At 39.3% G+C, this 20,598-nt stretch overlaps 1 protein-coding gene across 1 annotated transcript; it reads left to right on the plus strand.

Annotated features, from left to right (window-relative positions):
- The first annotated feature begins 5,404 nt into the window (after window positions 1–5,404).
- Window positions 5,405–19,149, plus strand: ACTR6 (actin related protein 6). The gene is made up of 11 exons (XM_075209238.1): window positions 5,405–5,594; window positions 7,838–7,955; window positions 8,837–8,905; window positions 9,358–9,481; window positions 9,586–9,721; window positions 9,919–9,975; window positions 10,934–11,032; window positions 11,104–11,182; window positions 13,639–13,810; window positions 14,727–14,865; window positions 18,607–19,149. Exons 1-11 carry the CDS (start codon window positions 5,434–5,436, stop codon window positions 18,734–18,736), a joined length of 1,284 nt encoding a protein of 427 aa, XP_075065339.1. The 5' UTR covers window positions 5,405–5,433; the 3' UTR covers window positions 18,737–19,149.
- Window positions 19,150–20,598: the final 1,449 nt, after the last annotated feature.

A 20,598-nucleotide genomic window follows, 5' to 3' on the forward strand; every position in this document is an offset into this window, starting at 1 on the left:
TCCTGCAAATCAGTAGCCAAAATCACAATTCACTATGAATTACGTCGTTTTGGCCCCACCACCTGTAACAAAATGATGAATTTATCACAGACGGGGCCAAAATTACAAGATTTTTTTCCCAATGGGGTTATCCCTCTGGGGGAGATTTAATTACTAAATGAAATTGGTATATGTATAGCTGAAACACTGACAAAAATGTATTGCATATTGTTAGCAACCAGAGATTATATTTATTAGATATTGTACATTATTTCCTTTGCTACTATATTGATGAATTCAACATCTGTATTATCAGTATATCAGTAAAAGAATTAGGACAAAGGGAAAAGGTCATATCTTTTGGCCAGGAAGTACCTATATAATAATTCCCCTATTTGTTTAGGGTTTCCAATACAATAAAGAAAAGGAATAGTATCATCTGGCCATTGTCATACCGATAACTGGTGATGTTATTTTGTAACTTTAATTGTTCATCATCATTTATTTATATAGCGCCAGCAAATTCCGTAATGCTTTACAATTGGTAACAAACATTAATAAAATAATACTGGGTAATACATACAGATAGAGAGGCAAGAGGGCCCTGCTCGCAAGCTTACAATCAATACGACAATGCTAGTTTGATACACAAGGGTAAGTGCTACATAATCTGTGTTTGCACCCGGCAGGGTGACGCTGCGTGTGTGGGCACAAGGTAGGGCGCTGTTAATCTAATATTCCTTGTGACTACCTTCTGTATTTCGGTAGGAGTACCCATGCTTTTATGTATATCGAATAAATGTTTTTAGTTACTACCTTAGATATGTTTTCTTCTATTTCCTTTTCATGAATATTGATCGAGATGTTCAAGGAATAGGAATATTATCTGAAGTGCCAAAATTAAAGAATATTGGCTGTAAGTAGCATCCCCTGTGGGAGGCTTCCCACATCACATGAAGATAAGAGATTGCACCTGGTGCAGCGTTGTTTATATATACAAACTGAAATCTACTAGTCGGTGAAGGCTTGTCTTGGGATTCTGAACGGCCATCATATGTAATTTTTATTTTCTATTTTTATCCTGATTATCTAGTTAACATTATTATTATACTGGATTATACTATTGTCCTCCTTTTTCTTTTATGTCTATTACAATTTGGAAAGAAAATGTGAAAAGAATTGAACACAACAACACGATTGAATATAAGTATTCATTTTTATTTTCTATTTTGATTTTATTCGTTATTGTGGAACCACAGAGCAGAAAGCTTGATCTTTATCCTTTTTCTTTCCATTTATTCTGATTTAAGTGTATAGTCTAGAGTTCAATATATTTGCAGCAGTGGTCTGTGGAGCACTGTAAGGGTTTGTCATTATCCATTTATAAGTCTGAAAATATATTCATACCCTTATATGTAAGTTGATTGCAAGACCCTTTGTTCTCTGTGTATAAAACTGGAGTGCAGCCAGAGAGACCCTTCCCTCATGACTGGACATTGATGAAGAAAGGTGCCTATTATTGCTCCAGCTTTCGTGTGAAAGAGGGGTCCTGGAAATTGACTGTTACTTGAACATATTGGAAGCTAAGTATTTGATTTACTTTTTCTTTTATGTTATGTTTATTGTAAAAATAAAGGTAAACATCACAATAAATCTTGCATTCATGAGTCATTAACTCTTTGAAACCGATAGAATCTCATCCAACCTGGAACATAATTTTACAAACAAATCCTTCCTTCATACCTAAGGTAGTTTCCACATTTCATGTCAATCAAGAAACTACTTCTGTCCCTTTATCCGATGTCAACTAATGAAAGTGTGAAAAGACCTCATACTCTAAGCCTGGTTAGAGAAATTTCTGTTTAGCTCTTGGGAAAAAACAAAAAGGAATTCAGAAATATGGACCATCTCTTTGTACTTTCTGGAGGTCCACATCAAAGGAAAGCTCCAAAGACACTCTTGCCAGATGGATTTTGGAAGTCATTACAGAGACTCGTAAGAGGAATGTATGCGAAGTGCCAAAAGTATAACAGTGAGCAGTTAAAAGATAACCACCCTGCAAAATGAAATTTACCTAGGACTTGTATATTTTTCATACAAGCTACCAGTCCAAGCATGCACACATAATCTTCCACAACTGTGGATGCAGACAGTCACCAACTTGAAACTTCACCTAGTGGAAATTAAATGAGAGGGTTAACAACTTTTATTGCAATCGTCCTGCAAAATGAAGTCTTGGTCTACATTTTTTCTTTCAAATACAGAATGAATAAATGATTAAACAACGGAAAAGGGTGTAGGGTAAGCATCTCAGCACTCTGAACGGATACAGTAAGCTTTGATGCACTGTGTGTTCAGACACGTTTCTATCATAGGCAGCATTAACTTTTTCAGCAATTTGTACTACAGTAGCTCTTCTGTGGGATTTGGGGAGACAGGCTAGTCTTCGTTACCCACGTGCATCACGAGCCTTGTGCGCTCATGACCCTGGTGCCGAATCACCGGCTGTCCTTTCTAGGACCAATTTTGGTAGTTACTAACCACTGCATACCAGGAACACCCAAAACTTGCCTTTTTGGAGATGATCTGGCCTCTGACCCAGTCTTCTAGCTGGCACAATTTGGCCCTTGTCAAAGTCGTTGAGATCCTTAAGCTTCCCATTTTTCCTGCTTCCAACAGTTCAACTTCAAATACTGACTGTTCATTGCTGCCTAATATATCTGACCCTTAGACAGGTGCTATTGTGTAGAGATAAACATTGTTATTCACTTCACTTGTCAGTGGTTTTAATGTTGTGACTCTGATTAGTATACATGCATATATATACACTATATAGACAAAAGTATTGGGCCACACCTGTTAATTATTGAATTGAGGTGTTTTAATCAGACCCATTGCCAGAGGTGTATAGCATCAAGCACCTAGCCATGCAGTCTCCATTTGTTATACAAAATGGGTCATTCAGAAGAGCTCAGTGATTTCAAGCGTGGTACTGTGATGGGATTTCACCTTTTCAATAAAACAGTTTGTAAAATTTTATCCCTGCTGGATATTCCACAGTCAACTGTAAGTGATATTATTAGAAAGTGGAAGCGTTTAGGAACAACAGCAACTCAGCCACAAATCAGAAGACTATGTAAAAATCAGAGCGGGGTCAAAGACTGCTAAGGCGCATGGTGAGTAAAAATTGCCAACGCTCTGCTGATTCCATAGCTGAAGAGTTCCGAACTTCCACTGGCAGTAATGTAAGCACAAAAACTGTGCGGCGGTAGCTTAATGAAATGGGTTTCTATGGCCAAGCAGCTGGATGGAAGCCTCACATCACCAAGACCAATGCCAAGCGTCAGATGGCGTCGCGTAAAGCACATCAAGACTGAACTTTAGAATAGTGGAAACGTGTTCTGTGGAGTGAGGAATCACGCTTCTCTGTTTGGCAGTCAGATGGGTGAGTGTGGGGTTGGTGAATGCGGGGACGATGTTACCTGCCTGACTGCAATATGCCAACTGGGAAGTTTGGTGGAGGAGGGATAATGGTATGGGGCTGTTTTTAAGGATTTGGGCTAGGTCCCTTATCTCCAGTGATGGGCAATCTTAATGCTTCAGCATACCAAGTAATTTTGGACAATGCTAGGCTCACAACTTTGTGGCAACAGTTTGGGGAATGCTCTTTTCTATTCCAACAGGACTGTGCCCCAGTGCACAAAGCAAGGACCACAAAGGCATGGTTTGATGAGTACAGTGTGGAAGAACTTGTCTGGCACGCACAGAGCCCTGACCTCAACCTCATCGAACACTTTTAGGATGAACTGGAATGAAGATTGCAAGCAAGGTCTTCTTGTCCAACATCAGTGTCTGACCTCATGACTGCTCTACAGAATGAATGGGCACACATTCCCACAGAAACACTAACATCTTGTGGAAAGCCTTCCAAGAAGAGTGGAAGCTGTTATTGCTGCAAAAGGGGGTCCAATTACATTTTAAAGTAGATGTTTGAATACAATGTCATTACAGTCCCTGTTGTGTAATGGTCAAGTGACCGAATACTTTGTGTCCATATAGTGGACAAATGATGCCCTGCATCATGTAAGTAGCATTTTGAAGCCAAAGAATCAAGAAGGTTGTATCATCCCACAGAGGAATAAAATTATACATAATACTGGCATTTTGTAGCTTGTTTGGCACTAACCTTAGTAGGGAACATTTATAAAGGCTGGAACAAAGGAAACTCAGTAAAACTTACTAAAATGTTAACAGCCAGCAGTTTTCACCTGTGTTCTACCTTTCAACTTTCCTCTGACAAAGCTATTTTAGCTTGCTGTATGGTTAAAATAAAGGATATTTGTGTACATTTTTGTTTATAGGTTAAATGTAACCCTTATGTTACAGCTAAATGTTTCAAATCATCTGCTTTGAATGCGGAAGTCCAGACAGCTTTTGCACTACTCAGTTTAAACCACTGCAATCTGCAAGATGATGTGGTGGTGAAGGCCATGTATATTCAGAGGACACCCAGCCCACTTAATATGTTGAAACTACATGAAAGGTAAGCGCTAAATACACTCTACTACAGTGTATCTGGCAAATAATTACACACAGGAAAGGAGCTATATCTGCAAAATAAGGCCTTTGGGTCTATTTTGCACATTTATACCACTAAAGTCCAGACTGGTGCAGTTATCCTTAGATATATAAAAGTGTCACAAAGGTTCATTACACTGGTGTTTCCTTTATGGGTTATCAAGAAAACCTCCAATATGAAGGTTGTGGGCAGCACAGTGGCTTAGTGGTTAGCACTTCTGCCTCACAGCACTGGGGTCAACTTCTGCCTCACAGCACTGGGGTCATGAGTTAAATTCCCAACCATGGCCTTATCTGTGAGGAGTTTGTATGTTCTCCCCATGTTTGCGTGGGTTTCCTCTGGGTGCTCCGGTTACCTCCCACACTCCAAAAAACATACTAGTAGGTTAATTGGCTGCTAACAACTTGACCCTAGTCTCTCTGTCTGTTTGTATGTTAAGGAATTTAGAATGTAAGCTCCAATGGGGTAGGGACTGATGTGAGTTCTCTGTACAGCGCTGCGGAATTAGTGGCGCTATATAAATAAATGGTGGTGGTGGTAACAGCTTCCGGTACACGTAATACACCAAATCATTATTTACAAAGGAGACAACATTCTACAACGCTAGCCAGTAAACTTTAGTGGAACAAACGCCTTAAAGTGCAATGTATTTTGAAGCTGTGAATTAGTGCATGTAATAAGGTACAGCGTCTCATGTGATGTACCGTGCCCGCCTGCTTCACCTGTTGGGTGTGGGATAAAGTATCACCCCTGCCCTCAGTCACTCCCATGCTGTATTTGCAGCCCGATGCTTTACGGCGCAGACACTTGTGTAACAACTTGTAGTCAAACTATCTATACGCAGGGAGGTGATCACAGTCCTCCCATTTCCCACAATGCAGCGGGGAGAGCGGCGCCAGGCTCGTACGGCTCACGTCACACAATTCCCGGATGATCCTTACACTGTATGCGGGGTTTCAAGACCCGGGATGACCACCTTGGTGTTAGATAACGGGGCCTACACTGCAAAGCTCGGCTACAGCCACGGACAAGTGAGGTGCGGTGTGAACGGAGCAAAGGGCGCTACCGGGCTGCTTACCATAGAGTCCACATAGAGTGGCAGGCTCCTGTACTGTCTAGCCTCCTTCTCACTCACTCACTGCTGGGAGGACCAGCAATGTCTTATGATGCATAATAACGTCTCTTTTATGGGGGATAATTCGCTGTACAAGTGGGTTTGCTGCAATTTAGCTTTATTTGGGAACAAATTGTAGGACTCGGCTTATTCTATTAACCTTTTATCTGCATAATGCTCCAATAAAATTGAACTCTTATTTTAATGTACAAACCTCCTACTCTAAACTATCTGTTATAGTCATGTCATCCCTGCCCCTAATTATCCATCATTAGGATGCGAGATATGAATCTGTATGAATAAACTCCACCATTGACGTCATTTGCCCATATAGATGACAAAAGAGTGACACTTATGGTTGTCAGATGATCGGTTTCTTATGGTAACAGATGTTACCAGTTTTACTGGCAGAGTAAAAGCAATAGGTCTCTCCTATCTGAAACCGCATGCACATATGCTTACAGACTTGGCGAGACAAATTCTTCTAAAATATAGCTTATTACTTACTGCTACAAGTAATAAAGGGAATCAAGAAGTTTAATTAAATGTTCATATCCACAGACAGTGTGAAAGACTGATTTCTAGTATATTTGGAATCCACGTTATCTATCGTGTTGGGTTGTTTATGTGACTAAACTGCATGATCATGGTAATAAAATGCTGTTATGTACAGAGGGGGTTAGTTGTTTTTTTTTATTTGAGGGGCAGAAAATGTAATCTTATTAATATTGAGTTATATTACATAAAACAAAAGAGCTACAATTTGAATGACATCAAGGCTTATTTAGAGCAAATAGAAAGACAGGGATCAGCTATGATGGGAAAGTGTCAGCAGTGTATGATAAACTGTTTTATTAGCATTTGTATACAAAAGTACTAGGGTGCATTTCTCTGCATGCAAAGACTGCATTTTTATAACACATTTTATGTGTCTAAATTTGGCCATTTGGGAGATAGATATCTACAGTCATGGCCAAAAGTTTTGAGAGCGACACAAATATTGTTTTTCACAAAGTTTCCTGCTTTAGTGTTTTTAGAACTTTTTGTCAGCTGTTGCTATGGTATACTGAAGTACAATTACAAGCATTTCATAATTGTCAAAGGCTTTTATTGACAATTACATTAAGTTTATGCAAATAGTCATTATTTGCAGTGTTGACCCTTCTTTTTGAAGACCTCTGCAATTCGCACTGGCATATTGTCAGCGCTACCATCAGTGTCATGCCAACAGTAAAGCATCCTGAGACCATTCATGTGTGGGGTTGCTTCTCAGCCAAAGGGTGTACTCACTCACAATTTTGACTAAGAACACAGCCATGAATAAAGAATGGTACCAATACATCCTCCAAGAACAACTTCTCCCAACCATTCAAGAACAGTTTGGTGATGAACAATGCCATTTTCAGCATGATGGAGCACCTTGCCATAAAGCAAAAGTGATAACTACGTGGCCCGAGGATCAAAACATCAAAATTTTGGGTCCATGGCCTGGAAACTCCCCAGACCTTAATCCCATTGAGAACTTGTTGTCAATCCTCAAGAGGCAGGTGGACAAACAAAAACCCACAAATTCTGACAAACTCCAAGTATTGATTAGGCAACAATGGGCGGCCATCAGTCAGTATGTGGCCCAGAAAGCATACCAGGGTGAATTGCAGAGGTCTTCAAAAAGAAGGATTTACTCTGCAAATATTGACTCCTTGCATAAACTTAATGTAATTGTCAATAAAACCCCTTGACTCTCATGAAAGCTTGTAATTTTACTTCAGTATACCATAGCAACATCTGACAAAAAGGTCTAAAAACACTGAAGCAGCAAACTGTGTGAAAACCAATACTTGTGTCATTCTCAAAACCTTTGGCCATGACTGTATATTGCTGATGTTCCCATCAGCACAAGTATCGACAATTTCTATTATAATTAGTTCAGTCCCGGGCTGTCCAGATTGTAGCTTCTGCCTTCTCATGCATTTGTATGCTAATTCAACCCCCCCCCCAGACTTCTATGGTACGCTAAAAATACTTATATCCTTTTTTCCACCAGCAAGTTGGTTTACATAGAAACATTTAGCAGAACTATTGTAGTACTTGTCTTTTAGCATTTTTATGCCTGTGTTATTAGGTAAAAATACTTTTATAATTTGATTATTTTTGTTTCTTTTCAGTGTTATTCCAAACTGTCAGTTTAGATCAAAGACTGCTCGCTTAAAGACATTCACAGCTAATCAAATTGATGAGATAAAGGATCCATCTGGTCTATTTTATATACTTCCATTTCAGAAGGTAATAATTTTATATATTAAGTAGCTAATAATTGTGTACCATTAGAGGAGATATTCATTGCAGAAGGTCATTGGTTGTTATAATTATACATTTACTACATTATCAAGTGCTGAAAAGCTTTTTACATGAAATAGGATCCAGTCTTTAATAATTTCATATTTATGTGACACCTATTGGGTTCTGCTGTACAGTCTCATTTGTAGTTTATTGAACTCTTAGGGGTATATTTACTAAACTGCTAATTTGGAGATGTTGCCTATAGCAACCAAGCAGATTCCAGCTATCATTTTGTAGAATGTACGAAATAAATGATATCTAGATTCTGAATGGTTGCTAAAGGCAACATCTCCACTTTTTCAAATCTGCAGTTTAGTAAATATACTCACTAGAGGCCTTTTGCTTTTTTATGATTTAGGCTGTACTTGCATTTTCTCTAACTCTATTGTGGGTTAAAATATTTCCACAGAAATAATAGTGTGGGGGTGATTCCCCTTGTCCAGCTAGAGCCCATCATTTCCTCTTTTAACTGTGTGTGTTTTGAGCAGCTCTCTGACAATGCTCGCTCAACATGAAGCACTGCATGATGACAGGTGAGGGGTGTAAGTAATTTAGGCAGTTCATGGTAGTTTCCAGTTAATAAAAAGGAGCTAGGTTGCTAGGTTGATAAGTAATTGAAAGTAATGTTGTAGTTTAGCGGATAGTTATATAATAAAACAAATACAAAGAGTATACATTGTAATCAATAGAGGATAAATGTATCATGTTTAGGTAATGCAAACAAGAGGTCTCATTTCTATTCACACCATGTAGTTCAATTAATGTTGCCAATACTATTTGATTTCTGATGAAAAATAAATTAGTATGTTTATTTATAATTATAGGGTTATTTGGTGAACTGGGATGTCCAAAGACAAGTATGGGATTATCTTTTCGGAAAGGAAATGTTTCAGGTAATGCACAGCTCATGACAATACAATGTTATACTTGATGAATGGACCATATAGGGCCAGGTGGCGGTACTGAGAGGGTACTTCTGTTTTACCTTAGGGACAGTTTTATTGCTTATCATAAGCTTGTTTCAATACTGTCAGAAAGACAGAAACACAAGTGACGTCCCTACTCGCCAGATATAAATAAATATATAAACTTTACACACTATTACATTGCTCATTTTCATTGTGTTTTCAGTGGAATAACATAAAATAAAAATACAGTAGCATAAGATATACATGAAAATTAGGAAAAACCAAGAAATTAAAATAATTTTGTATTTGCGTCTCCATCTTGTTATGATCTTTTCTTATAAATTAGATTTGTTCAGGATCTTTGGGTAAGGAATGTGTTTGTTTGTATTTGCACTGTGGGAAAAGTGGTGTTTAAGCATAGAACTTTGTATTGTAAGGTGGACTTCGTGGACTCGAATATCATTATTACCGAACCCTATTTTAACTTCAGTTCAATTCAAGAGTCTATGAATGAGATTTTGTTTGAAGAATATCAGTTCCAGGCAGCTCTAAGAGTGAACCGTAAGTATCCGCTGGTTTGGGTTTCAAACAATTTAGTGTTAGTTCCTCAGTAGCATAACAAAGTGATGGAGGTTAAATATATACTATCTTGTTGTGTTTTGAAGCTGGGGCTCTGAGCGCACACAGATACTTCCATGACAACCCCTCAGAATTGTGCTGCATCATTGTTGACACTGGCTATTCATTCACACACATTGTGCCATATTGCCGCAGTAAGAAAAAGCAAGAAGGGATAATAAGGTAGGTAACAATGTTAAAAAGCCAAGTACATTAGAGGTGTGTCTCTCTAGCTGTTGAGGTACTACACGGCCCACCATCCCTTGCCAACCAGAGAATGGGAGGGCAATGCTGGGACCTGGAGGGTCATCGGTTACCTACCATTGGTCTAAGGTGTTTCAAAATTTATTTACACTGTTTCTATCATTTTATTCTTCTAGAATCAATGTTGGTGGAAAGCTGTTAACAAATCATTTAAAAGAGATCATCTCATACAGGTACATGTATAAAAAATGAAGTCTTCTATCAGCCTCAATTCAGATTGGGTTTCATAGTTTAGGGTTCTACAATAATATTTTATTTAATCGTCTCTTAATTTTTTACTTGTGGAGTATTAGTCATTTTCACAAAATGTACATATTTATAGATATCTATTACATTTATTTATGGAAGATTATGCTCTCATAGTAATGGAAATCATCTATATATTTTTATTTACAAGTACTCATTGCATTTAATTAAAATGACTCTGTACATACTTGTATTTTTCCACAGTAACCAGTTATAGGTGACAAATCTACATTTATTCTATCTTGACCAAGCAGCACTGCAACCCCATACCTCATAATGTGTATTTGTCCCCCATTAATTTCCAGTCAATGAAACTTCTTCCAGGATCTGTTAATATTCTATATTTGCTGGAGAAGTTGAAGTTGGCCACCTTAAAATAACCACCATTCTGGTGATGTTGCAAAGATATTTCCAAAGCATATTTACCAATGGCAGTGCTTTTTCAAGTAATATTTTCATTATTCTCACAAACCCTTGATAACCCTACATGTGTTTGTATACTTTAACAGAACGGATGTGAATGAGTAAACATTTTTTGTACTGCACTATGTAATATGTTGGTGCTATATAAATAAAGAGGAATAATGATACATCCTAAGAATGTTTGTAATACAATGTAATTCAGCTTTAGGCAGTGTAGAACAGTTCGCTATTTTTTGTTTTTAAATTTTTTTCTTAGTATCCTATTATATTTTGAATTTGCTATGGTATTGCAGCTCGTTTCTCTCCACCACATATCACATACGAAAGACCAGGAAACATATTTATTTGTTCTCTAATAATAATATTTTTTGTGTTGGTAACTGTGTCTGTAAGGTCAGGCAAGATTATTTGTACTACAAAGGAACTTAAAAGCTTGTATCTGTATTTTATATTTCTTCTCAGGCAGTTGCAAGTTATGGACGAGACGCATGTAATTAATCAAGTAAAAGAAGACGTGTGCTACGTGGCTGCAGATTTCTACAAGGATATGGAGATGGCCAAGTATGTATTCTGAGAGAGATTTATTAATCAGTTTAATTACAAAATACAACCCTAATAAGTCATTCCTTTAGATCGAAAGGGGAAGAGAACTCCTTGATGGTTGATTATGTTCTGCCGGACTTTAGCACAATCAAGAAAGGGTTTGTGAAGGTATGTGTCATTCTTATATTATGGTAAAGTTTATGGTGAGCGATATTGTATCACAGAGATGATTAGTAATAGAGTGGTTATTTGTAGTGTCAGAGTGATTTGCTTTTGACTTTGATATAGGTTAGAATACTGCTTTTAAACCCTTTATCCACATGTAGAATACAGACTCTGGAGGCCACCTTAATGCTTTGCTAGTGCATAGAAAAAGTATGGACAGGATCACTCATCTCCCAAGGCCAATAATCTTGATTACTTAATGACCTAGTTTTTTAACATTCAAGCACTACTGTATCTCTGGTAGGCAAAACACATACATGAGGTTTGGCACACCTTGGGTAATGTACAGTAAAAGTGGATAAAAGTAAATAAACAAAGAGATGTTTGCACACGCTCCACTTGTGAAAGCTCCCTTTTGAAGCCTGTGAGAATAGGTGTCTTCACTCAGTGGTGATCCATTCCTGGAGTTGACTTTTACTGATGTGGTGTCGGGATTCCACAACAGAAAATAATAATAGGAGAAGTAAGAAAAACAAGCTCAAAACTCCCAAGGCTGCAGTAATACCTTACTAATAGTTATATTAATAATACAGAATTCACTCGCCTTCTACAGTGGGTTTTTTTTGTTTCAATACTTTTTTTGACGCATCTGTTAATTTTTCCAGAAGGTAGTGATAGGGTACCGAAAACAAGAGGACAGGGTGGGGAAATATACATAGGACGTGGCCGTATGATGGCTCGCTCAGTTTGCATTGTAGAAACATGATTGCAGAGCATATTTTAGATCTGTATATTACATAGTATGTGTACAGAGAGGTCTCTGCTGATGTGTTCTGGGGGTAGCCATATATACCAGTGTAGTGAATATTGATAGACTGTTGTAGACGCCCCTGACTTTTGGGGGGGGGGGGGGGCATATATTTGGGACCTAGCTTTCCTAGAAGTTTTCTCCTCCACAAATTTGAATGTAGCAGGCTGGGACAATTTTGAGCAACACAATTCTTTCTAGCCTTAGGACCAGATAGGCAAATCACAAGTTTAGTATGGAGTTAATTAAGGAAAGTTAAGGTGATGTAGATTGTTAATGGTGAGCGAGATCTGAATGCCAACATTTTTGGAGCAGTCTCCCGCAATGCATAGGGTATGTATTCTTTAAACTATTAAGAAAGGAGAGACAAATTCTAATAGACAGAAGCATATGTTTGGATGTGTTTAACCCTTAGATTGTACGCTCCTCTGAGCAGGGCCATCTCTCCTCCTGTTTCCACCACTTCTAACTCTGCTCTCCAGCTACTTAGCCCTCCTCCTCGAGGGTCCTCCACCCCACGTCCACTTTCGCTCCCTCCTCCCCCCTGGGGGTCTCCCTGTCTTCCACGCCCCCCTTCTTGGGCCCCGTCGTTTGCGGATCCTCCCTCCCCCTTCCCCGCCCTCTCTAGCTGTGCATTGAGCTTACTGAGTTGCTGTGTTTACTGTACTGTGCTGTCTCCCATTGTATTGTGATTTTGTTTGTCTCTGTACGGCGCTGCGGATGCCTTGTGGCACCTTATAAATAAATATTAATAATAATAATAGTCTTGCTAAACCAAATTAATAATATTTATATAATATTAATAATATTATTGCTGCATCATAATCCTGGAGTCATGGGTTGAGTACCGACCAGGGTCAAATCTGTGTGGAGTTTGTGTTCACCCTGTGTTTGCGTGGATTTCATTCCACAGTCCAAAAAATGCATTAATGAAGTCCATATAACTTCACCTCAAATAATGTCATGATAATTTACAATTTGAAAAGCTATTTGGATTTGTAAACGTTGTCACATTCTTATTTTCATTCTTACACAGTAGATAAGTATTTTCTATACTTCTATGGTATAAATGTTAAATGCTTATTTATTAGGCTATTAAATATATGTGATAGATGTCATTAAGTGGACATTATTTTCTATATTGCATAAACCAAAGAGGTACATTTCACACTAATATCACTTTTTAAAGGGCGCTATCGTTCAAAGATGATACTGGGATGTTTCTTACAGAAAATGCAATATAAAGGAAAACTTCCAAAAATAGGGAATATAAACTTTTTTTTTTCTTTTTAAAGATTCAGTCCCTAATCACTTGTATGCAGATAGAAACACCATTTATATTCATGAAAATGCAATTAGTGATGTATATACATTTGTTTGATTAATTAGTGTCACCTCACAAGGGATAAAGAGTGCATTGCTTCCAGCTAGAGGTTGTGCTGTTAACATCACTTTGAAATATGTCAATATGAATACTGTGTGTAGTAGGGCTGTTACGTTTCGAGTTAAGGAAAAGAAAATGTGATCTGTTGAGTGTACATTAGGATGTAAACTGGGAAACCCTGAATTATAGGCCACTACCTTTTACCTTTAATTATAGTAGAAGAAAGAGGTCCCTACAGTATGACTATTGTATTTGTAATTTGAACAGCCAAGGGAAGAGATGGTGTTTAGTGGAAATACCACAGCTGGAGAGCAGATACTTCGCTTGACCAATGAACGCTTTGCTGTCCCAGAAATTCTTTTCCATCCCTCCGACATAGGAATTCAAGAAATGGGTATTCCAGAAGCCATAGTGCATTCCATTCACAATCTTCCTGAAGGTTAGTCTGAAAATCATTCCTGTCCTATTTTATGAAACTGTAAACTAAAACTGTTAATTTCTAATAATCGTCAATTTTCTTTTGGTGTTCTGAAGCATTCTCTAGATTTCAGTTAGTCTGCTGTTATACCTAGTTTTTTCACAAGTTAAAACTTGTAATAGGTGCACACCTTCTTTATTTCCTTGCTTGTATATCAATATATATTTTGTTTGGCATTGAAAATACATTTTCTGGCTTTATGTAATTCGTGAAGTGTGTACATCTAGTATAATTGGTATTCTACCATCTTCTTGATGTCCAGTGATAACCTAAATAACCCTTTCTATACTTTCAGGATCTACATAATTTTAGTTTGTAGTATATATTAGATTCACAATAGCCTGCAACCCTTCTTATCCCTTGTGTTATTTGTTCTTGCAGTGATAATGACCAGAGTTATAAAAACTTCATTCAGGACATTTTTCTCTCTACTGACATTACAGGGTTAACATTATTGTCCCTTTCTAGACAGCTTGTAGGGTCTCCAATGGTGGACAACTTTAATGCATCTATAGAAGATTTGCTGCGTAATCTGCAAATATACACAAACACTTCCTAGAAAGTGTGTACACTTCACACAGTCTTATGTTGGGGGAAATAAGACTATTATGGGGCATATACAAGAAAACAATTGTACTCAAGGGCAAGTTAGTAATACTTTTTATAGAAGGTAATGTAACACATTATTAGTCATTCCTTAATGTTTACAGTCAAGATATACAAAGGGGCTAAAAAATAAGGTTAGTTTTCCTTTAATAGCGGGTATGGATTGTCATTACATTTTAGTGGAATGTTATGTTATTTGTATTGCTGTATGAACTGTTTATACATGACATGATACACAATACATTTCTGACAGTTTTCCCCATTTCTTTAGAAATGCAACCTCATTTCTTCAAGAACATTGTTCTCACTGGAGGAAACTCGCTATTTCCAGGATTCAAGGAGCGGGTGTACTCTGAGGTGCGCAAGCTCACTCCTACAGACTATGATGTGTCTGTTATATTGCCTGACAAGTAAGTAATATACCTAGTACACATAAATGGCAGAACACAGGACCCCAACATATAGTCCCCAGAAAGTGTGATGCTGAGTTGAATCATGACATGTATCAAGTAACAAACCCTCATCCCGTATGCCTGTTAACTCTTTATGAACAGGTATTTAGACCATACTCATTTGACTTCTGTAGAGATTTTCCCTTGCACCATAGTTTGTGGACATTTCAATAGTAAATTGTGTAGTAGAAAAGACAACACTAATAGACAGCAGTGTGGAATGTAACTAATGAAAAAGCTACAGATAATTTGCACCTCCCTGTACCATCTATAATTGAACATGAAGGAATATTGACAGAAAATCTTTTATATTGATCACTGCTGGCTAAAACAAATATATCACAAATGTATATTCCAAAGTCTAGGCATATCTTATAATTATGTCATTCATTTATTTACTTATCCTAATGGTGACACTGGAACACTAGGGTATTGAGTGTGGTAGCAGGAGCTTGGATACTTTACATTTCCTGACAAAAGTTCAAGCTCAAACACTCTATACCCAATTGGCTGCCTGGGGCTTTAGTCTTTTTCAGTGCCCGTTGAAACTGCCTATTGCAGCCGTTGAGTGTTTTGTTTTATTTTTAAAGTGCTGTTTGAACCTGTAATTGGCACCCCTCAGCTGCAGTTGGGAATGCCTGGAGCGGGCTATGGTGTCCTCCCCAGAAGAATGCGTGGTGTCTGACGAATCTATACTGGATGTCCTCACGTACACTGATGAGTACCCCAGCAGTAGGAAGGGAGTGGAGGCATTTGTATTATCCATCCGTCAGGCACTAATGACTAAGGACAGAGAGGAATCCAAAAGTTCACTGTTTAAGAGGAAGAAGAAACAAACGGTTTCCTTGCCCCATTCTCTTCAGTTAGAGTACCTTTTTTGCGAGGTGTGGGCCAAGCCTGACTGCATGTTTCAGGTGTCACACAGGTTGCAGTCCCTTTATCCACTCCATAGCGTGGACATGGTGAAATAGGTTTATCCACCTAAGGTGGATGCTTCCATAGTTCGCTTGTTCAAGCCCACCGCTATTCCCATACTAAACGCTGCTAACCTAAGGTATAGGAAGATTTTCACTGCTGCAGTGGACTCCCGTAGACACATTTTAGCTTTGGCTTGGGTAAGTAAGGCAGTGGAGAGGTCGGCGGAGCAGCTAGCAGAGGGTCTGGGGCCTGGAAGACCCACATCGAAATTCCTCACTCTGGTGGAGAGACCTAAAAATACCAAGGGGATGCAAGAACCATTGGGGCAAGGCTCTTTGTTTCTGTCCTTCACAGGGGAGGTTTTTTTGGCCCTGAGATGGATAAGATCATTTCCCTGACTGCAGGGAGTTATTTTCCTTCCACTAATGCCCCTAGGCCTATGAGCCCTAATTTTCGCTCATAGTTGAAGGTAAGGTGTCAGGCCTCCACTTCTTGCACAGGCCAACAGAAAGGTAGATAGGCCTGAGCAGCTATAAGTCTAACTCCTAAGCCCGCAGACAGTCCGCATGACAGGCAGGGAGTGTACCTAGGAACTACCATGGTTGGAGCTTCAAGTGAAGCCATGCAGTCCTTGTCCTACTCCTGGAGTATCAGAGTGGGCTTGGTTTTTACTCAAAACTTTTCTTGGTGTAGAAGCCAAATGTGTCCTTATGACCTATCCTCAAGTTCCTGATTGTCCAACTTCAGGTGTACAAGTTCAAAACGGATACTCCGAGGTCTATCGTCAATGGCATGAAGCAGGACGCGATTGTGGTATCCATGGAAATCAAGGATACCCTTTTGCATGTTCCAGTATGGGAGGGATACAGGTGCATCCTCAGATTTGCTGTGCAGTCCCAGCATTTCTAATTCTGAGCCCTTCCATTCAGCTTATCTGCAGTACCAAGGCTGTGTACATAGATAATGGCAGTCATGGCTGCCCTTCTAAAATCCTGTCATTCCATACCTGGACAATCTACTGATCAATGCTGATTCTCCCACCTTACTTCAGGCCTATGTACAGGAGACAGCCCAGATCTTGGAATCTCATAGTTGGAGCATCAACAAGAAATCCAATCTCATTTCTTTCCAGCAGATGGTCTTCTTGGGTCTGCTGCAAAGGAATGAGCATTGAGAGGGTGTTCCTGCTGAAGAACAAGATAGTCTCTTTACAGGGACACTCTTGAAGTCCCTCTTAGGTCGTAGACTGGTGTGTTTTCACTTCTGCAAGGTGCTTGGTAAGATGGTCTCCACTTTATGAGTTAGTGCATTTTCCACTCAAAGAGTTTGAGATCGAAATCATTGTGAAATGGAACAAGTCCCACCTTCAGCTCCATGCCTCAGACAATCTCCAAGGGTGCACTAGTCAGTTCTTTAATGGTTGAGGGTTGACAATTTGAACATGGGTTGCCCATTCACCATTTGGGACTATACACTGGGGACCATGCTTTCGCTTCCACTTTCAGGGCCTTTGGAAACTGGAGGAGTCAAAGCTCCTGATAAATGTGCTGGAGCACAGGGTGGTTTTTAACTCCCTGGTCAGAGCTTGTCTATTTCTGTGAGGAAGGGGTGTAAAAGTCCAGTCGGTCAATGCACAGCAGTGGCATACTTTAATCGTCAGGGAGGTACCAATAGTGCCCTAGCTGTGAGAGATTATGGGCTAGATTTACTAAGCTGCGGGTTTGAAAAAGTGGGGATGTTGCCTATAGCAAACAATCAGATTCTAGCTTTCTTTTATTTAGTACCTTCTACAAAATGACAGCTAGAATCTGATTGGTTGCTATAGGCAACATCCCCACTTTTTCAAACCCTCAGCTTAGTAAATCTAGCCCTATGTGTTTGTTCCAGCCATCACGCGGTGTTCGTTACCAGGAACAGAAAACTAGGAAGCCGACTTCCTCAGCAGGCAGGCCCTTCATGCAGAAAAATGGTCCTCTCACCCAGAAGTCTTCCAGCAGCTGGTGGACAGGTGTGGTCAACCAGATGTTGATATGATGGCATCTTGGTTAAATCTCAAGGTGCAGCACTACTGCTCCAGGACAAGGAACCCATAGGCATTGTTGGTAGATGCCATGTTGGTACATTGGGATTTTCACGTGATTTGCCTGTTCCTCAGGTAGAATGTAAAGAGAGAGGCTCTCTGGCACCAGACCGGCCTTGGTACATGGAACTTCTCAGTGTGGCAGAGGGCCCTCTGTGGCATCTACCTCTAAGACCAAACTTGCTAAGCTAGGGACCTTTTGTACACCTGAGTTTACATTGGCTAACTTGACTGTTGAAGCTATGATCTTTAAAGCCAAGAGCTTCCCGAAAAGCGTGGTTCAGACCATACTCAGGGCTTCTCTTTGTTCTTGTTTCTGTTTATTTTATTTTTACTGTTATCCTTGTTAACATTGAATGTTGTTTTCCTCTTTTCCTCTGGTTCTGTCCTTTGGTGCTTTGCTGAAAAATAAATACTGAAGTCTTAGCAGCCAATGAGGGTATAGAGTTTTTTGCTGGTAAATTTAAATTGCTGAAGCTCCTGTTACCGCACTTTATACTCCAATGTTACAGTGTCCCCCCCATTGGATTCTGAGTAAAGGATTTAACATAAGTACAAAGTTCCCTTTTTTTTCTTGTGATCCAGTAGAGAAAAACATTCTGACCTCCCCAAAATAAGCAGCTAGCCATACATGTGCATATGGATAGTCTCCACAGGTTTGAGACCTCATTGTACTAATGTTTATTTCTACACTTTTTCAGCCCCATTACTTACTCATGGGAAGGAGGAAAGTTAATATCAGAAAATGATGACTTTGAGGACATGCTGGTAACCAGAGAGGAGTATGAAGAAAATGGGCATGAGATTTGTGAAGAAAAATTTGATATTTAATTATTTCATAACTGTACTGTACTACTTTTCTATACATTTTTTTAGTAATGTAAATAGCCTGACTTTTCATAAACATTATTTATTAGATGCATTTGTTGTGTCAGTATTGCAGTATTGTTTGTATGCATTAAAGTCTGCAGTGTTAAAGGATTGTGAAAGAAGTGTAAATGTTCTTTCTATTTTAGTCCATATGGAAAAAAATATATATGTTGAAAGAATAGTGTTTGAAGGGATCAAGGCACTATAAGTTTCATTTTATTTTTTTAATAATAGAACTATAGTAGTAATCATTGAATGACATTGGTGTCTCTTATTTTTATTATTATATCAATGTCATGTGGCATGTCACTTCCAGATATGTTTACTACGGTTGTATGTAATTATTAAAAGTAAAATAAACTACAGCCACTGCCTCCAGGCTCTTTTGTACTTTTGTACATGTTGTGGTAACGTTAATGTATGTTTTAATTCCATGATAGGCTGTGCCCATATTGTGCAATTGCAGTGTTGGGCTAGGCCCAGTGGCTATCTGATTGTGTAGCTGAATTGCAAATTATTATTATTATAATCTTTAATTTATAAGGCGCCACAAAGGGTCCGCAGCGCCGTACATGACATATACAGAAAACCGTGACCCATGACACAACATAATACATAAAGAGCAAAATATGAAGAACAAAAATATATAAATATATACACACACACACGTAACATGGTAATGCAAATCAAATTATTTCTGAGACCGTGAGTGAAAGTGATGGTACAATCAGCGAGAAGTAGGCCGAAGCTTAAGAAAACAGAGCTAAGAAAGCAGGCCAAGAGGTACAGAGGATGATGGAATAATAGAAGGAGCACGCAATGAAAGAGGGCCTTGCTCCTGAGAGCTTGCATTCTAAAGGAAAGGGGGAGAAACAAATAGGGTGGTATTAACTGGGGAGAGAGCCGGGACAAGGGAGTTAGGAGGAAGACTGAAAGACTTGAATAAAGAAAGGAGTCTTAAGGGCACGCTTGAAGCCTTTGAGAGTAGATGCTAACCTGATGGAACGTGGAAGATCGTTGCACAGCTGGGGAGCAGCCCGGGCAAAGTCCTGGAGACCGGAATGGGAAGATGTGATCAGTGAAGTAGTGAGGCGGCGGTCACAGGCAGAGCGGAGGGGGCGGCTAGGAGTGTAGGTAGAGATGGGATTGGAGATGTAGGGAGCATTGATTAAGAGCTTTAGAGGTGAGGGTGAGGAGTTTAAATTTAATTCTGTAGGCCATGGAAAGCCAATGTAGTGACTGTTGGAGGGAGACAGCAGAGATAGAGTGGCAGGAGAGAAAAATGAGGCGGACAGCAACATTGAGGATAGACTTAAGAGGGTCAAGGTGAGAATCGGGTGGGCCAGAGAGATGGAGGTTACAGTAGTCAAGGTGAGATATTACAAGCGAGTGAACAAGGGTTTTCGTGGCTTTCGTGGTGAGGTGCGTATCTTTGATATATTCCGAAGGTGGTGGTAGCAGGATTTTGAGAGGGACAATATGTGAGGTTTGAAGGAGAGGGAGGAATCAAGGATGACCCCCAAGGCATTGTACTTGAGGGACAGTAACGAGTGTAGTGTTATTAACAGAAATAGAGAGGGGGGAGGTGGGAGAGTCCTGGAAGGGGGAAGATGATAAGTTCAGTCTTGGAAATATTGAGTTTAAGGAAGCATTGGGACATCTGAGATGAGATGGCCGAGAGACAACAGGAGATACGAGACAAAAGGGAAGGGGAGAGGTCAGGTGATGAAAGATAAATTTGGGTATCATCAGCATAGAGGTGGTAGAGGAGGCCAAAGAAGCGGATGAGGACACCAAGGGAGGAGGTGTAGAGGGAGAAAAGC

The sequence above is a fragment of the Mixophyes fleayi genome, chromosome 4, assembly GCF_038048845.1.
Source record: "Mixophyes fleayi isolate aMixFle1 chromosome 4, aMixFle1.hap1, whole genome shotgun sequence".
NCBI classification, from domain to species: Eukaryota; Metazoa; Chordata; class Amphibia; order Anura; family Limnodynastidae; genus Mixophyes; species Mixophyes fleayi.